The sequence below is a fragment of the Sinocyclocheilus grahami genome, unplaced genomic scaffold (assembly GCF_001515645.1).
Source record: "Sinocyclocheilus grahami isolate Dianchi unplaced genomic scaffold, SAMN03320097.WGS_v1.1 scaffold597.1, whole genome shotgun sequence".
Taxonomy (NCBI): Eukaryota; Metazoa; Chordata; class Actinopteri; order Cypriniformes; family Cyprinidae; genus Sinocyclocheilus; species Sinocyclocheilus grahami.
In genome coordinates this window covers 592,361-614,718 of record NW_015505776.1, presented here as the reverse complement: position 1 = coordinate 614,718, position 22,358 = coordinate 592,361, and the positions used below count along the sequence as shown (strand labels likewise).

The following is a 22,358-nucleotide window of genomic DNA, read 5'->3' as shown; positions in this document are numbered from 1 at the left end:
GTCCGACTCGGAACCAGACACTGTCCAATGTGGCTGAATTAAAACAAGTCTGCAAAGAAGAGTGGGCCAAAATTCCTCCACAGCGATGTGAAAGACTCATTGCCAGTTATCACAAACGCTTGATTGCAGTCATTGCTGCAAAGTGTGGCACAATCAGTTATTAGATTTAGGGGGCAATTACTTTTTTTGGTTTGGACAGCTTTTTTCCCTTAATAAAATAAACAATCATTTAAAAACTGCATTTTGTATTTACTTGCATTATCTCTGTGTAATATTAAAATTTGTTTGATGATCTGAATCTTTTAAGTGTGACAAATATGCAAAAAATTTAAAAACCAGGAAGGGGGCCAACACTTTTTCACACCACTGTATATATCTTGTACAAAGCAATTGACCAAATTAATGAGCTGGAATATTCCCAGTGAATTTCCATTTGTCTCGGAATGGCCTTTGGCCCTGTGATATATTCAGGGAATTTGCTCTCCATTTTTACAACAACTCATTTTTTGCATTTCCAAGAGCAGGTATAGTGTCAAAAAGAGAAGATGGTATAGAACCACAGCAACTGAGAGAAGAATATATCATAATAAATGAGTTTTACATCCAAAGTCACAGTCTAAATAACCCAGCATAGGCTGGTCATTACCATTGAATCGGTATTGACTCCTAAAGGCCAAGCTCTTAAGAGATGTTGTGTAACACTTCAAATGTCAGTTTATTCAATACATAGGTACTGCAGAGCTGTGAATGGTGTCTGGAGTGAGAGACCATAAAAGACGACCGACAGTTTCACAGTCTCATCTTTACTCTCTAATCAAATATGCCTGGGATGCAGTGTACAAATGCAATTACAGTGTGACTGTCCCTTAACCTGCGTGCTCTTTATGTACACTTGACCGAAGTTCACCTGAGGTCTTTGCTTGAACCATAAATAAGAAAATGCCACATCATCTCCTTTAAGCCAAAAACACAATAAAAATAACGCTACACATGACAATTGAACACCGGAGTATGTTTCTGGCCTTAGTTTTAGTGTTTCCTTCTGGAGGCAGACCTAAAGTACTGAGGGCACATACAGTTGAATACAATTGGAAATGGGGGGAAAAAAAATTGTGACAATTGCCACAAAGTCCCAAGGACAATCTGTCACTCAATTACAAATTCAGGCAGCAAAAAAAAAAAAAAAATCCTGAACCTCTCCTTGATACGGTCTAAACGATTGACTTCTTGTCAAACCCAAGGCTGTGCACCCAAACAGCTTCATAATGAGAAAGAGGTAGCAGAAAGAGTAATGAAGGAGAAACAGTTAACTTTTTCTCTTAAATCCCCTCTCTTTTGCCCCCCCTTAAGACTGTGGGACGCACAGATGCTGCTAATCAGCCAGAAAGAGGCAGTCTGCCTGAACATAGACACATTCTGACTCTCAAATCAGGGAAAGAGGAGCAGATAAAGTCAAAGAAGGGCAGGAGAGAGGAGAGAGAGAGACAGAGATCCAATACTGAGATACAATGAAGTGCCTGAAGGAGCTGAAGGAACGGGAGTCAGTTACAAAGCTATACGATCCGTTATCCAGTAGAAAACAGGGCTTAACCGAGACTGAGTCAGAATTACACTTCGAAGAAACGTGCATGGGCCACACGGGAAGGGAAGTGCGAATCAGATGGAGGATGAGAGGGAAAACGAGTGGGTAGGGGTCGAGTAAGGAGTCTGCTGCAAACTTAGGTCTGAGCAGACATCTAAAAAAAAATCAGCTGTGAAGTGAAGGCCCCGTCAGCATTTATGCCAGCAGCTTTGAGAGTTGTGTGCTTATTGGTAAGCAGAAGCAGCACTGAGTGGTTGCCGTTATGTAACATGGTGCCAGTGTTATTAAGGTTTATGCAATCGTGGGTCACTGATGTGTGCTGAAGACGTGAGCAACCTTTAGTTGTTCACTTCATACACCACTGCTTTCACAGCTGCTTTTGTGACCAATCACATAGCACAATAACCATGAGGACTGAAATCAAAACGTACAGCCTATATAAAGAAGTGAATAACTATGTGAATTGAGCTACAGTGGGTTTTTGTGTAGTCGGGCTACAGTCATCTTTGATCTGTTCAGACTGAAGATACGGACATATTTACAGTTGTTCAGTGAGTTTTCATGGGTTTTGTTTGAACAGAAAGGCACGCAATTGGGAATTTAACTACAGGGTGAAAGATTTCCCCATGTAGACTTCACAGTGAATTTGCTATATTGACCAATGGACAGCTGCTAGGTTAGAAAGTTACTTTGTGAGCGGTGCTTCAACAAATGGATCCTTGATTTTGCTTGCAACATTTCACCAAAACTTTGATAATGTGACTGCAACTTTACAAGAAAAGGTGAAAATTAATATTTGAAGGATAAAAACATGTCAAGCGCCACCTCTGTCTTTCAGATCATGAATACGACACCAAGGCCATTTGTATACCCATTATCTTAGGTTTGTAAGGCCAAATTTGTGAAAACTGGACTGGTATGATTTCAATCTAACTAAAGCATTTGAATGAATTTTTTTAAAAGGCTAATTACTATTTTAGTCCAATTCAAATCAAACATTTAAAGTGCATGTAAATGCCTTTTTTTTTTTAAACGTTACTGACGGAAGTATTTTTTATTTTTTTTTAAGTGTAATATAAAGATCTACACAAAGACAAAGAGCCACAAAGACAACCAACGTCACCTAGCAAAATGCCCTTGAATTCCTTTTCATGAATGAATTTTAACTATGTAGAACAAGATGTTCATGCACTTGCAACACACTTATCCAGCATTCACCTCTGGGTTTGTGGTCCTTGCAAACTTTCTGGCCTAAATATAAAATGCAAAACTAACCCTTCAATAAACAAAAGACGAGTCTAAATGATCTCAAACTACCAGATAGCATCTGAAGATGCTTTTAGACATGTAATAATTACAAGACTCCCTGGTTTCTGACAACTACATAAAGACATATTAATCAAAATGTATAATAAAAGGCGGCGGCCTGATAACTATCATAAGCATTCAGCCCTCAGGCAGGCTTTACAGGTAAAACGTGGGTGTTATTTATTCTTTTTTTTAAATCAGTTTGTCTATGGCTATTTTTAAATCTAAGAAAATGAGAGGATGTGGCTAACTTACAAATGGCTTACTTCTAGCTACTCTGCATATTAGAGCTTGGATAAGAGTAAGTATTTGTACACAAAAAAAAAAAGTTGCAAACATCTCCTGTATTCTCCGCATATACCGAAGATTTGTTAAATTGATACCTCAATAATTGCTCACTGTGGAATTATCTGCATCTTTATACCTGACACTGGTAAGATAGTGAGGAAATATGCTCTAGTTTCATGCTATTCTCTCTCAGATCCAAAAAGGGTCTTATATAAACCTTTCAGCTGGGGGGCATGGAGCTACACTTGTGCGATGTATGAGAGAGAGAGAGAATAAGTGTGTGTGCAAGTGAGAGAGGTTCAAAGTGACGCAGGCCCTGTCGTCAGCAGCTTTGGGGATGAGTGGAGTTTACACTTTTACTCCCTCACTTACACCCCTCATCCTTCTCTTCCCCCATTTTAGTGCTTTCTTTTCCTGTCTGATGTTCTGTCGGTTTCTTAGTGGAAGGCTGAAGAAGAAAGTCCACAACCCACCGGCCCCCAACTTTAGCGATGGTGCAGCTGTGCTACAACACAGAGCTGTGTACGAAACCGTATTGAACAGACATCAGCTAAACCTGACATTAGCATATTTCTGTACCAGTGCACACAAAATTAGACACCTTGAGCGACAGAAAACTCGAGACTGTCAAATTGAATTTATGCTTTACATTCTAGGCAGACAGACGTCTATACATCAGAAATTCAGATGCTATTATGAGGGGCGTCACTAAGTGTGAAGGAAACTTTGACTGCAGAATACAAGTACAAAAGCTAGCATGGCAGAGTGAAACTTTCTATGGAGTATCCATATTTCCCAACACTGTAAAAACTCACCTTGATTTGCCTTTTCTGATGGATTTAATTTTCTATGCATTAGATTGCCAGACTCTTATTACCTCTACCAGTAGGCCTGTGCAGCTTTCGCTCTCTCCTTCAAGTCTAGAAAAGGCTGTGGGCATATTGTTCGTTTAAATCTAACAGACCTCAATCTTCCTGTAACTCCACAGCTTAATGGTGCCATTGGAATATATTAGGCTCCATTATGTACCCCAATATAAAGACCCTGTGAAATATTACACCAAAACCTCGTTCCTCAGAGCCTCTGAGCTTCTAGCAGCAGTGATGATATTGATGAGGTTGGTCAGATGAGGTTGATATCTGACTGACGATGCCGCCGAGATGGTCTTTTGGTGACCTTGCATGAGCATTTTTTTGGACGAGAGTGAAGGTTTACTTGCCACAATCTGTACGTATTGTGCATAAGGTGAGGTTAATATTTGACATTTGGCATAAAAGGTGAGATTTGGAATTGATAATTATATTGACTGAGCACACAGGACTGATTTGAAAAACTTGATCAGATACTGGTGCTTCAAAGGCAATTAAATGCAAAAGCAATAAACTTCTGTAACCAACAAACTGGCAAATTTGTCCTATGCCCAATCAAGCCAAGGATGTACTGTCACTCAATTCTGCAAACTTACCATTTGGTTTCCTGACTGAAGTTTTCTGTATTGTACACTGCTGTTGTGAAATCTGCTCACTTAAACTTGTCACCAAGGAAACATTATCTAGCTGGCTAGCACAGATGAGGCTGTTAGAATGGGGTTAAAAATGATGAAATTAAATGTATTATCAGCAAAGGTATTGTACTGCATACCACTTTTTTTTCTTCAGCAGGTGTGATTAAAACAAACAACACATTGTAAGTGAATACTTAGTGTAACTAAAGATTGTTTAACAAACATAACCATATTAAACTTCCCATACAAAAAAATAAAACAAACATATATGCATACATATACAGTATATGCACAAACATGTTTACAGTACACACACGTATGCGGTCTAAATACTAAATATTATGCAATATAAAATATCATCATATAATACAATACAATACATAAAAAAAAAAATCTTACTGCTGAGCTCCGAAATGTAAATTTAAGTAATATTGCAACAAGAACACCAATCAAAACCAAGTTGGGTGTTTCTAGGGCTGAAGTCTGACTGGGTGGGACTTATTTGCACGATGGGATTCAAATTGAGAGGAGATGGATGGGATTGCCTGATTGTGAGATTTCAGAGGCAGAAAGAAGCCCTTACTCCATCCTCTAGCTGTTTAGTCAGAGCTTTAAAGCCCTTCAGTAAAACATGGCCATTTATTCCCACACAGACTCGGAAAGAGGCTTTTACAGATGCTGGGTGGCATGACAGCTCAGTGGAAATGAGCACTGGGTGTTCTAAAATGCTAAGCAAGGCTGGCCAATCACAATGCTGCTAAGCCCTGCCCTGTTCAAGAATTCATTTAAATTACCTTTTAAAATATTCCTGAAAAGGCTCAGTACTGAACTTTGCCATTCTGTTTGTACAACCAAACTATGGTACAAATCAACAATTACTTTAATCACACATTTGCATGGCTGTTATGGTTCTGTAGCATAGGTTCACTCTAAATGGGTTAAGACTTAAAAAAAAATTAAAAGCATAGCTACCTAAGTGTGCCCACACACTGCGTTTTTCTGCTGCAAACCCACTGAATTGAGGATTGAAGGGTGTAGAGAGAGAGAAAAAGAGGATGCGTTTGTGAAGGTGACGTCACCATGCAATAAAAAGTTAAGAAAATGTTCAATTTTGTTGCATTCAGAAGTAGCTAATATGTTATCAAATGAAAATTTGCTGCAATTGGACGCAATGAGGTGAGTCCAACTGCACTTTCGGAAATTCAATTTGCGGTATTCCTGCTTATTTTCCAGTCTTCAAAACGTATTTTATTCATTCCCATCCCTCAATCGTTCAGTCTAGTGTGCAAGTGCCCTTAAATGTTCTTTATCTACGTCACATATTATATTTTGAGGAAAAACACTCAATAATGACATTTTTTTACCCTTCAGTGAACGCTCCATTTCAGTGTGTATGTTAAAAAAGTACTCGGGGTTCTCATCTTCCTCTGCTAATGAATACTCTATATCAGGCCCCCAGAACCACCAGAGAACAAAACATTTAACTCAGCTCTGTAGATTTCATTAAAAGAAGCGAGTCAGTCATTTTGACATGTGGCATCTTCCACATTCCCACAGAAGTGCGTCAGCTGTCAGTTAAGATAAGTATGGAGCTAAACAAGATGCTATTCTGAAACTCAAACAATGAAAGTGATCGCTCACAGCACGTGGTGGAACAACGCTGTTATTAGTGACGGATGAAATTTCTCAAGAAAATTGCTAGGGGAAAAGTGATGAATACTCATTAAAAACAGGGTGACTGGTCAACGCCTGCCAACTGCTTCGAAGACTTAACCGCTGCAACTGGATTAGGTCAGTGAGCTGAACTTGAGAACTGGATCAAAGATTCATGAACAAAGCATTCAAACTGGTTTTGTGAAAATAATAAATTGAATAATAAAAAAAAGATAATAATAATAATAAAAACAATGATCGTTCACACATCAAATTTCTACTTCTCTCATAAAGTGCAAACGAGCTAGGTGTTTCTCACACAATGCTGTTTTCCAGAAGATTTATAGCTCACAAATCATATGGACTATTTTTGTGGTGCTATTGCCTCCTTTTTTGAAGTTTGAATGCTTCAGTCAACCTTGTAATTTCAATCAGCACAGTTCAAAATGTATCCTTTTGTACTCTTTGGAATGAAGTCATAGGTTTGGAGCAACTAGAGTGAGTAAATTATTACACTTTTCATTTTTGTGTGAACTATCCCTTTAAAATAACTGAATAAGCTTTTAATCTGGGCTGGACCATTATAATTAGGGGTGCTCCAATCAGGATTTTTGAGGCTGATCACAGAAAGCAGTATCTGTCGATACCGATCTTTTAAAGCCTTCTTTTTATTATTTATAACTATTTATAGTGATACTCCAATCAGGATTTTTAGACATTTATTCAGGGCCTGAATTTCATTTTTGAAAATGGGGGGAATTCCCCTCTTAGTTGACTCTTGTGAGAGGGGAAGCATCACAGACTGTGCTTTCACACAGGAGTCCACTACTGATCCGTGGCTGTTTACCACAAACACAACATTTATCCATTATTTTGATTTCAAATCCAAACATTGTGACTGAAAATGCTTTTTCAGCATTGCAATTCTTTTTTTACACAGTAGAGTAATACAATCTTTCACAAACATGTTTAAACACAATAAATATAAGCAACACATTATTCAATGCTTTTTTACTTTTACTTCTAGATTTATATATTAAGTTGCTCAAGCAAGTGGCAAAACATTTAAACTACTTTTCTTACATTATCCCAAACTTACCATTGACAGAAATAGTCAGATCTACTGCCTTTTCTTTTGCATTGAAATCTTTATTACAAGCAATCCTGCGGTCCTGAGTGCCTCACCTTCAGCATTATAATTATTTCACCCGCGCCGGACAGAGACTGAGACTGTGCCGCTGCCTGTCGTACCAAACCTCTCATGGCAGCGTCATCAGCTTGAGATCGTTTTTTTGAGATCGGCCTTTTTAGAGACCGACGATCAAACATCCCAACGTGATTATCGGCCGATAGTGATCGGTAGCCAATCAATCGGATCACCCCTAATTATAATAGACAGAGAGGTTTAATGAAGGTCATTAGTTTGCAAACAATAGCCATTACATGAGTGCTGGAGCAGGAGGCAGGAGGGATGACACTCTCTCCATCCCTTCGGAGTGGATTGTCTTGAGCTCAGCCAATCAATCACAGAAAAAACAACCAAGACTAATGTCATTAACCATCCACTGGCCCTCAAATATTATATCACATTCTGTTAAAATAGAGTGGGGGGGACTGTCGTTAGGAAACAGAGGCCATAGAGAAAAAAAAAAGGAAACTAGAACAGATATGAAGTGATGAGAGAGGATGAAACGGGGGAAAGATAAGATGACAGCACAGTGAAATGATACATAAACCTCTAAATCTTGTTACATGTGTTTTCTAACAGCTGTTCACAGTTGGACAATATGATGTGAATGATAGCAGACAGAGAGCTCAAGTTACTGTGGTGGCTGTAAGCTCTTTTAGAATTAATTCCTGGAAATTGAAATGGGATTGAAACTCCCCACTCAAGGTCGCAAGTTTTAGCCGAAATGACACTGTGTCCACCTGCCTTAGGCTGATTGATTCAGAGCTTGAGATCCATCTATCCATCCATCCATCCATCCATCCAGTTTCACAACAAACAAATCAAGTGCTATATTTTTTTGGAACTTAAACTGCATGTATGTGTTACATTCAAAAGTGTATAGGGCACTCCTGGATTTATGGATATCAACCAATGAAATCAGGTCATACTTTTCTGTGCAGCTTTATTTATTTTTAAATTGGAGTTTAAATGTAGCTGAATGCCACATTTTCAATAAATTATATCCTTAAAAGTTTGCCACCTTTTCCCAACTTCTATACATATGCTCTGAAAGACTACATGCTCTCACAGTACAGCAAGCGCAGATATCGCTGGGATGGTATTGGTTTTCTCCAGTGAATTGGACGAGGGAAGCAGGCTGACCTACATGCAGCAGACCCTATATCCCAGATAGACTGGCAAACCCCGAGGCGGTCATCCTGCCCTCGCTTGCCCACTTACTGACAAGGTCCAGCCCACCAAACTGGGTCGCTGGTGTCGATACAGAGCAGACCTCTCCCTGCGTCTCTCAGCCTGAGGCAGGTTGAGCTGGCAAGTTGGGCCCTCTCCGCCAGCATAAGATAATTCCAGAAGGCCTGGGGTTTGAAGGGGTGGGGCTTGGGTGTCCCCACTACATGCATGGTGTTCTGGGTCAGCGTCATAGCGAGAGAGTTGAATGGCCCAAATGATGTTGGAGGCCTGCCAATGGCCATCCACAGTCTGACACTCAGAGGTGTGTAGTCCACAGACACAAAAAATATACATTACACACTCTAGCACACACAGGTCATAATTCACTAGAGGGTTAGCCTGTGGGTCACATGTATATATGTATTTAAATAATGTCCCCAAACACTTGACACTTTATGCAACCAGGTCACAAATGGCACAATGTGTCCTACTTTGTATCCAGGCATTACCACAAACTATGGGTGTCATTCACAAAGACATTCACAATCACACTCTCACTGTCACACATACACAGTGGCGTATCAAAATGCCAGCCATCGATTGCCCAGGGTGCTGTGCTGTTTAGCACTGCTGTTCAATTCTATGACATCTGCTGTTACAAGCGTGAGATGCAACCTTTCTGCAAGCACCTCTTTAAAGTACCTTTCACCTGCTGGCTAACTCTGGGTGAAAGCCAACATGCCCAAGTTTTAAGAGAGGGATTACAGAGCCATGCTTTTAAAAAAGAATTTCTTAGCAGCTCTCTTTGTAGAGGAAATTGTTTAAAATGGTGAGCCCTATTCTCTTTGAACAGGGACCATCTTAGCTCCCACTGCATGACAGGGGAGATATTTTAATCTTGGAAGAGAGGATACGAGAGAGAGAGAGAGAGAGGGGGGGGGGGGAGAGAGAGAGAGAGAATTAGAAAGTGTCCTCACACCTTTGCACAGTACAGAGACTCCCTCTACCGCATCCAGAGGATGCTTAATCCATCTGAAGAGAGCAATAGCCTTTGCCAGCACCCACACTGAGCTTGTCCAGTACCCCTCCTATGATTCCCTGTGGACCAAGCACACCGGTCAAACAGTGTCGGCACTTGCTCACACAGTTCAGTCAACAGAGAAGTCTCACTGACTAAGTGTAGGGTCAGACCACACAAATCACAACTCCAGGGGAAGGGGGTCCCAGCTTGGAATGTGGAGGACATTCATCAATCGGACAGTGTTTATCTGAGAAACAGAAGCAACTGGGTCCAACTCGCAGCGGTACACTTGCAAACTGCAGACAACTAAACAGATCTACAAAATACCAGAACCTTGAAGAGAGAGGGAAAAAGACAGAGAGAGGAGGGTGAGAGAGAGAAAAAGAGAGCAAGAGAGAGCATGCATGAGTGGGGGAGAGAGAGAGAGAGCGAGAGAGAGAGAGAGAGAGAGGGGAGGGGGCGGACACGGATGAGCTAACGTACTAAAACCAATGCACTGCTTGAAGTGTGATGCGTCAGCAGTACAATCACGTTTTCACTGAAGGACAAAAAGAAGAGCAGGCATGTAAGCCTGCGTCCCGGGTGCCTGCTACTGCACCACTGAGCATAACAAAAAACATCGATGCACAGTGGCGGGAAGGAGGACTAACCTGGGGCCAGAAAGGTTAAAAAATAAAAAGGAAAGAAAGGAGGGAGGGAGCGAAGAAAGATGTTGCCATGGGGAGCCACTTTTATCTAGCCTCAGCGTTCATCCACCAGCTCGAGCTGGACAAAGCTGAGAGCTCCAACTCTGCACTGATTTCAGGGCACTGCAGCGCAATACGGATACTTCTCTGATCGAACCAACGTCACAGAGAAGGGGGAGAAACGCTCTCTCTTTTTTCTCTCATTCCATGGAGTGAGAGAGCACGCTCGAAAGTAGGAGAGAGCGAAGGAGAACGAAGCAGAGAGAGAGCGATCTCTCTCCAGTGAACGAGCCCTCTTACGGAGCTGCCTCTGCACTGGCACCCCCCTTTACACTTTCCCTGGACTCTAATCATCAACTTCTCACATAAAAATTTAAGGATTATTGGAAAGCGTGTAGAAAGAACCCTGCAGCCTTAGCTGCATGAAAGCGCGAGTGCACTGAGATGGAACGCGGAGCTACATAAGGAAAGAAATGCGCTAATGACCGCAGTGTGTCAGTCTTTTCAGCTGGACAAGGTGCTGACAAATCGAGCGGACAAAACGTACTGAGAGGGAGGGAGACGAACAAAGTAAAGTGAGTGGAAACACTGGAGGGGCACTTTTATTATTCTTTAAACAAAAGCATAGAAGAACATTTGAAAAGACTTCTTCTTATTCCCATCTTTTTCCCCCTCTAACTACCCCTCCCTTTTTTTCCTCCCCCTACTCTGGTTTAGCATGTGTGAGTGGTCCTCTATGGAGACACAGGCATTTAGTAGCAGCATCAAGCGGAGGTATCCAAGGACAAACATCTGTGGATAGAGTGAGAACGAGCGCTTCAATAGGAGCCAAACTGGATTGGTACTTTTGCCTAAAACTCCAAGGTCCTGCAGAGCTGCAACACGTCTCCCCGGATGCTCCTCTGTGGATTTATTAGGGGCCATTTTGGCATTCATCTCTAATTTTCTGACAAATGAAAAAAAGAGAAGGAGCTGCTTATCCTGGGAATATAAGAATTTGAGGGAGGAAAAAAAATCTATATTGTGATTGCAAAAAAATGGACGTGTAAAACCTTTGAGGTAGGTGTTGAGCCTTTCCAAACCTTTTTTATACATAAAATATATTCCCCCGTTTTATTTGATTCATTATTCCTTGATTTTCACTTCTCCCTTTTTACTCAAGTACTTGTCATTGAACGTTTAGCCTCCAGTTCAGTAAATGGAAAAACAATCTAGAGTGTTGTTTAACCCAGGGTAGGGCTTCATTAGTCAGAGGTGAACCCTCCACTTCCCCCAGCTTACTACCCCCCACCCCCCCCTGCCCAACCACCATCATCACCCCATACCCCCCCCCAGACGATGCTGAATTATGAATGTGCCACATCATGAGTCTCCTGGGGCGGGTAGCTGTGCATCGAGCCAGGAAAGCCGCACTGCTCTGTGTCCTGTTCCTCATGGTTCAAATGTGCGTGGAGGTGGCAGCCATGGCAGGGCCCCAGGGCTGCCCAACTGATTGCTCCTGCAACAACCAACTCAGCAAGGTGGTGTGCACCAGACGTGGGCTCACTCGTGTGCCACCAGGTATACCCAGCAACACCCGGCACCTAAACCTGATGGAGAACGCCATCGAGTCTGTGCAGGCCGACTCTTTCCGCAACCTCCATCACCTGGAGGTATTGCAGCTGGGCCGCAATGCCATTAGACAGATTGAAGTGGGTGCCTTCAGTGGGCTGACCAATCTCAATACATTGGAACTATTTGATAACAGGTTGACAGTGGTGCCAAGTGGGGCATTTGAGTATCTGTCCAAGCTGCGAGAGTTGTGGCTGAGAAATAACCCCATTGAAAGCATCCCATCGTACGCATTTAACCGAGTGCCATCCCTAATGAGATTGGATCTGGGTGAACTGAGGAAACTGGAGTACATCTCAGATGGGGCTTTTGAAGGTCTAGTCAACCTCAAGTACCTCAACCTGGGGATGTGCAACATTCGAGGGGAGATGCCCAACCTAACACCTCTGGTTGGACTGGAGGAGCTGGAAATCTCAGAGAACCACTTTCCTGAGATTAAGCCAGGTTCATTCAGGGGACTATCTTCACTCAAAAAATTATGGATCATGAACTCTCAAATAGGGCTAATTGAGCGAAACGCATTTGATGACCTGGCCTCTTTGGTGGAGCTGAATTTGGCCCACAACAATCTAAGCTCTCTGCCCCATGAACTCTTTACACCACTGAAGTACCTGGTGGAACTTCACCTCCACCACAACCCCTGGAACTGTGGCTGTGACTCACTCTGGCTAGCACGCTGGCTACGTGAGTACATACCCACCAACTCGACATGCTGTGGGCGTTGTCACTCCCCTGCACACATGAGAGGCCGCCAGTTGGTTGAGCTGGACCGGGGTGACACCGGGGCAATGCAGTGCTCCGCCCCTTTTATTGCAGATGCCCCAAGAGACCTGAATATTTCTGCTGAACGTGTGGCAGAACTGCAATGTCGAACAGCGGCCATGTCTGCTGTGCGATGGCTCCTACCAAACGGGACAGTTCTAACTCATGCATCAAGCCACCCAAGGATAACCGTGCTGAGCGATGGGACTTTGAACTTTTCAAACGTGCTAGCAGGTGACACAGGCATGTACACCTGCATGGTGTCCAACGCAGCCGGAAATTCCAACGCTTCAGCCTATCTAAACATAAGTGCGGCTGAGCTCAATACATCCAACCTCAGCTACTTCACCACAGTCACAGTGGAGGTGCTGAGCCCCAGATCTGAAATGACCAAGCCCAAAACCACCACGACTACAGCAGGTGCCAGCACCACTACCACGGCTTCGCCATCCATCTTTCAGCCAGTTTTCATCTCTACACCGACAGTCCTGCTCCAGAGCACTGACACTCCAAGTCGCCCATCTGTTGTACCTGGCTCAAAAGTGACGACAGGAAAGCCGCCCAACCCAGCAAGTACCAGTCTGGATGAGGTGATGAAAACAACAAAGATCATTATTGGTTGTTTCGTGGCAGTAACCTTGCTAGCAGCAATCATGCTAATAGTATTTTATAAACTACGAAAGCGGCATCAGCAGAGGAGCACAGTGGCTGCAGCTAGAACTGTGGAGATTATTCCAGTAGAGGAAGAACTGCCACCACCGGCATCTGCTGCCAATATAGCAGGGCAGGGGGCACTGACTCTACCAGAGATAAGGGATCATAACAGTATTTACAAACTGGACTACAACACCCACAACTCTGACTACAGCTACAAACCAAAACTAGAATACAGTACCCATAAACCCAAGGAAGATTTCAGCATCCATAAACTTAAGTCAGACTACAACACCTACAAATCTAAAACAGACTATATGTACCAAACTACTCTGGAATACAGCTCTCACAAACTGACGGACTATTCACACAAGTCATTGCCGGATTACCACAAACACAAAAAATCTGAGCAGAGCCCCTACAAACATAGATATAGTACTCAGAAACCTGACTACAAATCTCATACTCCCAAACCAGACTTCAGCCCATTCAAACCAGAGTATAGTGTTCCAAAATCCAAAACGGACTACAGTATGCCCAAACCCAAATCCGATTACAGCCCCTTCAAGACAGACTGCAGCCTTTTCAAACCTGACTACTGTGCTTTCAAGGCAGAGTACAGCCCCCTCAAAGCAGAATATGTCAGTTGTGACTTCAGCCCTCACAAGTCCAAAATGGATTACAGTCATCACAAGGTGGACTACAGCCCACATAAGATCGACTACAGCACCCTGAAGCCCAAATACAACACTTACAAGTCACCAGGCCATGGTGCCAAATGGACAGAAAGCAACAGCATTGGAAATTCTTTGCCTCGAACCTTGCCCAGTGCTATCACAGCTACTCCTGAGACCCTTGTTATAAAAACTCACACCAAGGAGAAAGTACAAGAGACTCAGATATAGTCTGGCCCACAACAAATCAGAACCTCAGTCAAAATGACCCTCTCTCCCCCTATAAGCCCACCCTCACCAGAGCATAAAACATGCAATAGAATGCACAAAAGAGAGGGAGAGAAAAACGACAGGAACTACTTTTTTTGTACAGAGTGCAATTCTTAAAGACTGATTCTTGTTGTACATGCTTATAAATAAATACATATGAAAAAACTGAAACTACCATGGGCTGGTAATAGAGAAGCAGATTATATATATATATATATATATATATATAAAAAATGTAAACTATTTTTTAACTTATGAAAAAAGATGAGTTGTTTTAAGATGCTGTACTGAATTTAAGAAATGAGGGTAGTCTTGTTTAAAAGGGCATTGTGTGTGATTTCTAAACAATGCTACAGAGAATGCAGTGAAAAATACAAAAAAAAAACATTTATACTGAGAAGACTTTCTTTAAAAAAAAAAATAAAAAAGAACAGAAAAAGGTCAGTGTTGATCTTTGCAAGTTTATCTTGTAAAAGCACCATGAATTTGTACTGTGCCAAATGTTACAAATGCAATAAATGGATTTTTGGAAGAAAAAAAGAAAGAAAGAACCATTTAGATTTTTTTCTCTCTTGATGTACTGTTGCGACCAGCCAAATGCTTTAGACACTGCAGCAGAACTCACTGCAGTTCTGCTTTAACCCTCGAAGTGCTGGGTGCCGCTCAAGTCTAAAAGGCTGGGCAGAGGCTGCTTTTCTCCCTTTTTCTTTTGACTTTGTATGCTTTTCAGTGCTGCAGTGTCTTAACGGAGCTTATATAATTTATTGGTGAATCGTTATTTTGCATCAGAGATGGCTGGATAAAACTATTACATATTTCACTGCTTTATTACCAAAGTTCTGCTATTAGTGTCAGGTAAACATGATCGTGAGGCTGTTGCACGTTGTTGTTTGAACAATTGCTGCCTGCATGAGGTTTCAGAATACATTAAAAAGACAGAGGTCTGCACAAAAAAGCTGGCCTGTCTTTGCTTTTAGCACTTTAAAACGGTCTGGTCAAAAATAAGTGGTTAAGCAATTTGAAAAACATTCGGAGTGAAGCATTATAACTCAATGTTTTTATTAGGACTGAGTGATAAAAAATTCTGAGATGTCTTGATAAAACAAAATTCAGAATTTCTTGTATTGTATCACTAGCAATTTCCTATGCACATTGCAAGGCAATGCATTAGACACTGACATCACACAGACGCACAGTGAGTTGTCAAAAATCAAGCAGATTCTGTATGCTCATAAGAGGTGCGTCATGACATATCGCACAGGCTCTTAAGCTTTGACTGCGACGTGTACATTATCATGTTCCTCGCGCGTTTAGCAAGGCTCTTTTGAGTGTCAGCAAGTGCTTTCTACCTTGACTAATTGAAATGCAAGAACAAGAAATAATGAATGATAGAAAAATTTAGGTCATAAATTGATGGCATATTAGAGAGTAATAAAATATAATACATGTTTGCATTGCAAGGCATATTGGCTGAGTGCATGCAGGCTGTCTAGGAGATTAAAGCTGATTACATGATAATTGATCCAGCACACACAGACACACACCCTTCACATAAAGTTGGGACATCTGGCCACAGTGAGACCCAGTACCCACTGTACGCCTAGACAAATATGCAAGCATGCACACACAAAACAAAAATTAATCTGGCTTTAGGCTGTGCAGCTCCCCAGTTAAGACAAGTTTCACACTGTTTGTATCTGCGTTTTAAAAAAGAAAGTCAATGGGAGCAGTATTTTTGTATATAATGTCTTTATCTGTAATTTTGGCTGTCTGTCAAAGTAGTGTAGGCCAGGGTACGTTCGCACCACAGATCTCGGTTCAGAGGTAGTTTGGGGGCATTATGGCTAACTACAGATCTGTAAAATACAACTACACAACCATTTTTATTCAAACATCAACTGACGGCAAATATTAAAAGCAAAAAAAAGGGTGCAATAGCCACAGTCACTAAAACAGATCTTAATGGTGAAGTGTGTAATTTCAGCGACACCAGGGGCACCAAATGCAATCAATTTATGTTTCCTCCCCCCCCAAACAGTCTTGCTTTCCATCTCCCAATGTTTGACCAAACACCGTTGGTTGAGGAATAAACGTATATTGTTTCTGCACATTTATCATGGGTATGAAAAGTATTAACCCCCTACCAAAAAAAAAAAAAAAACTTCTGTTATTGCCACCCTTAAAGTTTTTTTTTTTTTTTTATAAATCTATTCAAGTAGAGCATTTTTATCACAACATATTTTACAGCTTATAAGGCCTTGTTCTGGTGTAGTCACAAACAAAGCCTTTGTTGCCGCAATAACTTTAAAAACTGCAATTACAGCCAGTGAGCTGCTGTTTATACAGCCTACCGTCAGAGCTATAATTGCCAGTCTGGTTTTAATGGAGCATTGTATAGGACTGAAGTGGATCCTTGAGCAAGCAGCATATAAGAGCAGAGAAAGAGAATAAAGGAAGAGGGCACATTCTGTTTGCATGGACCCTCCATGCTCTTCAGCCCACTGGTGAGAGAAAGCGACCCGCATTCACCAAACTAGGCTGCAGTGTGGCTCATTTACAATAATATATCTGCTCAAACACAAGAGGGAATAATAGAGAGGATGCTGTTATAAAATGACATGGAAGAGAAGCAGGGGGTTAGGTTGGTGAAAACGTTTTCAACATATCAATCACGAGCCAAAAGAAATCTTGGTGAAATGTTGCATATAAAACAAGCAAGTGTGTGAATCAAATAAGAATGAGATTTAGACAGCAAAGGACTAGGAAGAGCAAACATGCAGCAGTATGAAAGAGTGATCTTAGAGTGAAAGCATGTGGGGCAAGACTACCAACTAGAGCTGAAGAGAGGAAGATTACGGCTATGACGACTGGGCTGTACCAGTGTAGGTCTAAAAATTTGGGCATTAATAAAGTGCAGGTGGTATGTAGGCAGTCGGTGCAGGGAGGGTATGACTCCTTTATGGTGCTGTTAACGGTGAGAACATCTACCGTTTGGGTCCATTCTGGTGCTTAAAAGAGTCATTAACAGTTTATTTCTGTCCCCGAAACATAAAAGATGTGTTTTATTTATTAGTGTAATTAAAAGTGATAGACTGCTATATTTCACCAAGGCTGATCAAATGGCTAATAGCATTATTCTATCTATAACCAAGCTCTACTTGGCTAAAGATGGGATGGTTTTGATTCACTAAAAATAATTGTTTCAAAAGAATCATTAATTTGAGAATCATATTAACCTGGTCACAGATTCAGTTAAAATGTTGTTTATAAAATCAGTTCTTAATTCTCAGCCCTATCAGGTGCCAAAGGTATTGAAAGTGAACAATAGTAATAGTATAAGCTCCAAAATCTACAAACAGAATTATGAACAGATAATATATATTATATAATAATTTATTTTTAATTTTGATTAAGAAAGAAATTTAACATTAGCTCTACTTCAGATACAGATTATCAGCCCATGCATTTCCTGGAAACCAAACTCATGACCAAACGCATTGTTAACGCCATCCTAGTTGAGCTACAGGAAAACACAACTGATCATTTCTGACAATCCATGTTTATTTATAATCTGCCTCGTACATGTTTACTACTTGGTTTACTGTGATTTATATGGTAATGTTTGTACATTCTTGCATTATTTGCTAAAACAGCCCTTTTACAAAAGCTAACAGAGCGTTTGTCATTGTCTGACCTTCTCGTTGGCAGTCCCAGGAGAGCTCCTAAACAGATGTTAACTGGCTGCACTTCTGTCTGGGCCTCAGTTCTGGCCGAAAATAAAAGTAGTGGCTTTATGAAGGCCACTGAAGGCTCCTAAATGAAAGACAGCACAGTTAATCACCGTTTTGTTAGGTTTTGTTCTGTTTGCACCCTCGTCCATAAACGGGGAGAAGAGGGTCCAATTACCCATGAAGTAAACACAGGAAAGAGCAGTGATGGGGTACCAAATCACCCATCATTAATTTAGATGCCACTGTCTACAGTTAATTGCTGGTGCACAGATTCTGTCTCACCATTTGTTAACCTCTGAGCTGGCATATTAAAGCACACTAGCATTTAAAAGGAAACACAAAGGCATAAATGCTCTATATCGTCACACAGTCGCAAATCAAGTAATTCTTTGGATAAATAATATTCGCTTCGCATAAAGCTTGCCATTAAATCATTATGTGGGGACTCAAGACCAAAAACAAAGAAAAAGGGTTCTCAGTAGACAATGCAGGTAGTAAAACTGTTGGCACGCACACACCAGCACAGCCCTTAGTGAGTGTTTAAATTAGGAATCTATCTGAGTTTCATAGGCCCCTCTCCATGGCACATTTGCATATCTCTTCTGTGCTGTTTCACGTGCCTCTGGTGTCGTATGGGTTTTGGGAGGTAGCCAGCCTGTTCCATTTTAACTTCATGCAAATGGCAGTATCGTGAGGAAGAATTGTGCCCCCTCTGTACTTGAAAATGTTTAAAACACGACCCAGAGGGCCTGTGCTTCAGACGCAGGATGCAGGGTCGAGCACAAGCACTGCAGCAAAACGACTCCATTTGGTGCACTTTGCATTTTTCCCCCCCGATGCCTGACACACAGCTCCGGTGACTTCAAAAAGGAGAAATTAAACAAGGTGGCTGCCTAAGACAGTAGTTATCAAACCCCCTCTGATTCACTATGGCAAGGTGGCATAAGCACATGGCTTCCAGCAAAAAGAAAAAAGGAAGATAAGAGAAGGAGGGCGTAGAAAGTGAGAAATGGCATTGGGAAAAAATTGGGCCATTTGGAATGCTGTCAGTAGCACTTACATGTTACGTTAATCTGTTGCTGCAAACTATTTGTCTGTCTTTAAAAACTGAAAAATTAGGAAACTACCATTCCTCCAAACATTTTTACCCACAGGCTGAGTGTGCCAAATGTATTTCGCCTAAAAAATTTTTAAAGATCAATGATTGAGAACGCAATGAACAAAGGAATATTAACCAGGCTGGTGCGTCATGAGATTTGTAGTTCTTTAAAAGCTATAATTTTATTTTTCTCCTTATTTATTGTCACCATTTAGGAAGCTATTGAACTGTGCATAATTGCTTAAGTTTTAATGTGGTATTCAAGGTGATGGATTCAAATTCAATATATTAAGATACAGTGAGAGCAGTTTTACAATTCTCAGATGGTTTTATGAGCAGGCAGGCAGTCTCTAGTTTTTAATGGACCCACATAAATGCTTTTTGAAAAATAGAGGGGAAAAAATGAAAATAGAATCTCTAAATGAGATTGTTGGAGAAACACAAATGAGTATTCAAATCTTTTATAAAGTCTTAACACCAAGGCTCTGCAAAAATTTAGTTTCTGATGGACATGACCGTAAAACACACAAAACAATGCAAAATGGAGAATGCAACCAACAGAGAACATGCTTATCAGGCCAACATGCTGAGAGCAGCAAAACTTATTTTATGTCAAATGTTTTGTAAAAAGTACAGACAGTATTCAATCAACATAAGTGGACCAAGAGTCGAGACAATAGTTGCGTACTGTAATCCACTGCATTTGATGAACTTCTCGACTCTTAATAAATTATGTACTGTAAGCCTGTACGTCTGTCTACAGGAGCCCTTCTCAAAGTCCGGACTCCGGTCCGGATCAGATCCAAAAAACTATCACTGTTCACTGTCTGGGCACATGAACGTAGTTCGTCTGTAAATATGCACATAGTTTGTTACACAGACAGATGTTTGTGCTGCATGATATAAATAAAGTAATATAAATCACTGCTGTATGACAGTGTATTGCAGTTATAATTCATGATTTTAGCAATTCAGCTGAAGTGACTGCAGGTTACATTAAAGTAGCTACTATTTCAGAAACAGAAAATATGTACATGAGAATTGCTTTAGTTGTATGGCCATTTAGTTGTATAAAAATACAGTACTTTATGTAAAAGTTCAGAGAGTAAACAAAGTACGACTTGATGTCATGAATATGAATAAGTTTTGTAATAATTATTTCGGACCTTTTGACCTTGATGAGAATTCAGATTAGGACCTTTGAATGTAAACTTTGAGAACCCCTGGTCTACAGTATGAATTCAATATGGATGTACTACATTTGCCATACTGGCAACGTCATCTTACCTGCAGTAACAACAATGTTGACATTTTTTTTTTAAATTGTACCTTTATAAGTACAACCATTTGTGACTGTGGCACTAGGCTTAAGGCTAACTCGCACTGCACCGACAGATGTGATTGCATGTTCCATCAGTGAAAACAACCGATCCCCAACCAAAGCCAACAGTGTCTGACAGGGGTACCATACTGATCCAACTAAACCTGACAAACACGTCTGTTACCGTTGAGCAGCGTCTGTCGGTGAAATGTGAATTAGCATTTAAACTTTGTACTAGGGGTGGAAGAAAAAAATAGATTCTCAGATGCATCGCCTTTCTCTCTTCAAAGATTCTGAATTGATTCTGAGCTTGGTTTTTCCCCCGCAAATGACACAGGTGCACGCTAGAGATGCGGCGGGCTTTATTGCACAGAAATTGTGATGTGAGACATGCGCATTGCTTGACAGTGTGTGCTTCCATCCGCAGTGTTTTACTTTAGATAGGGCTGGGCAAAAAATGCGATTTTCATGCGAATCTCGGCAGTAAAGCCGCTTCTGGTGATTAGTAGTAAATCTCCAGCATGTGCTTTCAGATGGAGCGGCATTTACTACACAGAGCCGTAGATCACTGACAAGCTACACAAAATCACTTTCAAAATCGCAGGCGATTCATTGCCGATTTTGAACACCGATTTACTACTAATCACCAGAAGCGGCTTTACTGACGAGATGCGCATGAAAATCGCATTTGATTTTTTGCACAGCCCTAACTTTAGATATGCATTCATTTATGCCGTTTGGAATGCAGTACAATTAGATGCACGAAACTCGCGCACTGACAGACTTTCACATGCGCTTTGTGTTTGTTTGCACTTGCATCTCCGAATACTTTTATATGAAATTTATGTAAATACAATCAGTTATGTTTTCAGAGCAGGACAAAACATCTGATATATCGAAATAGATCTGTGCATTAGTGTAAATGCAGCCTGTTAAAGCTGCCACTGTCTATGATCTCATCAATAATAATCAAATGTTTGACAGCACATGTGCTCACAACACAATCAAATACAAAAACACGCTGCAAATGCTCACAGCACAAACAAATACAGAAATGCGCTGCAAAAACAGAAATGCGCCGCAAATTCTCACAACAACCAAATAAAGAAACAAGCTGCAAATACTCAAAATACAACCAAATAAAGAAACGTGCTGCAAATGCTCACAACACAAACAAATAAACGAGCAGCAAATACGCACAACACATCCAAATACAGAAACGAGCTGCAAATGCTCACAACACAACCAAATACAGAAATGCAAGTAGAGACCACAACGGTAGGACCCCAACAATGCCAAAATAACCCCAACAAAACGAAAATTGTTTTTTTTGTATTGATTACCATTTGTATAACCACAGTTGTACAAATACCATGGTTAAACTATGGTTAGTGTAGTAAATCCATGGTTAATTTGTGGTTAACATGGTTTAACTATAGTAACCATTTTTTGTTTTTATTTATTTTTTTACATAATAAATGTATTTATTAATTTAAATGGTAAAAACATATGGTTAATTTTTGTAAGGGAAGTTGTAAAGTAAATTAGCCAGCTTACATGCTTTCACAGTTACAGTAATTGTGAATTTTGTCAGCTTATTTTAGGCTCGTGTGTTGTCAAATTGATGAAGATGTTTACTTAATTTGCAGGTGTTTTTTCGTGCAAATGGCAATAATGCTGAGGAAAAAAGAAAACCCCATAACTAGCCTATGTAAACCTTCGGATACTTAAAGAACACTTATTTTAAATAGGTAATTGTTTTAAAAAGTAGTCTGCTTATATAATAAAAAATAAAGTAAATTTTGCACAAATTTAATATTTTGATATAAAATGTA

The 22,358-nt window shown here is 40.7% G+C and overlaps 2 protein-coding genes across 2 annotated transcripts in view; one reads left to right on the top strand and one right to left on the bottom strand.

The window, feature by feature from the left end:
- The window catches only part of LOC107557288 (staphylococcal nuclease domain-containing protein 1), a gene marked incomplete at its 3' end in the record, with an annotated part of 160,457 nt that overhangs the window by 49,953 nt on the left and 88,146 nt on the right, over window positions 1–22,358 (bottom strand). The window lies entirely within an intron of this gene.
- lrrc4.1 (leucine rich repeat containing 4.1) lies at window positions 10,242–14,757 on the top strand. Its single transcript, XM_016240700.1, has 2 exons — window positions 10,242–10,976; window positions 11,119–14,757. Exon 2 carries the CDS (start codon window positions 11,754–11,756, stop codon window positions 14,331–14,333), a length of 2,580 nt encoding a protein of 859 aa, XP_016096186.1. The 5' UTR covers window positions 10,242–10,976; window positions 11,119–11,753; the 3' UTR covers window positions 14,334–14,757.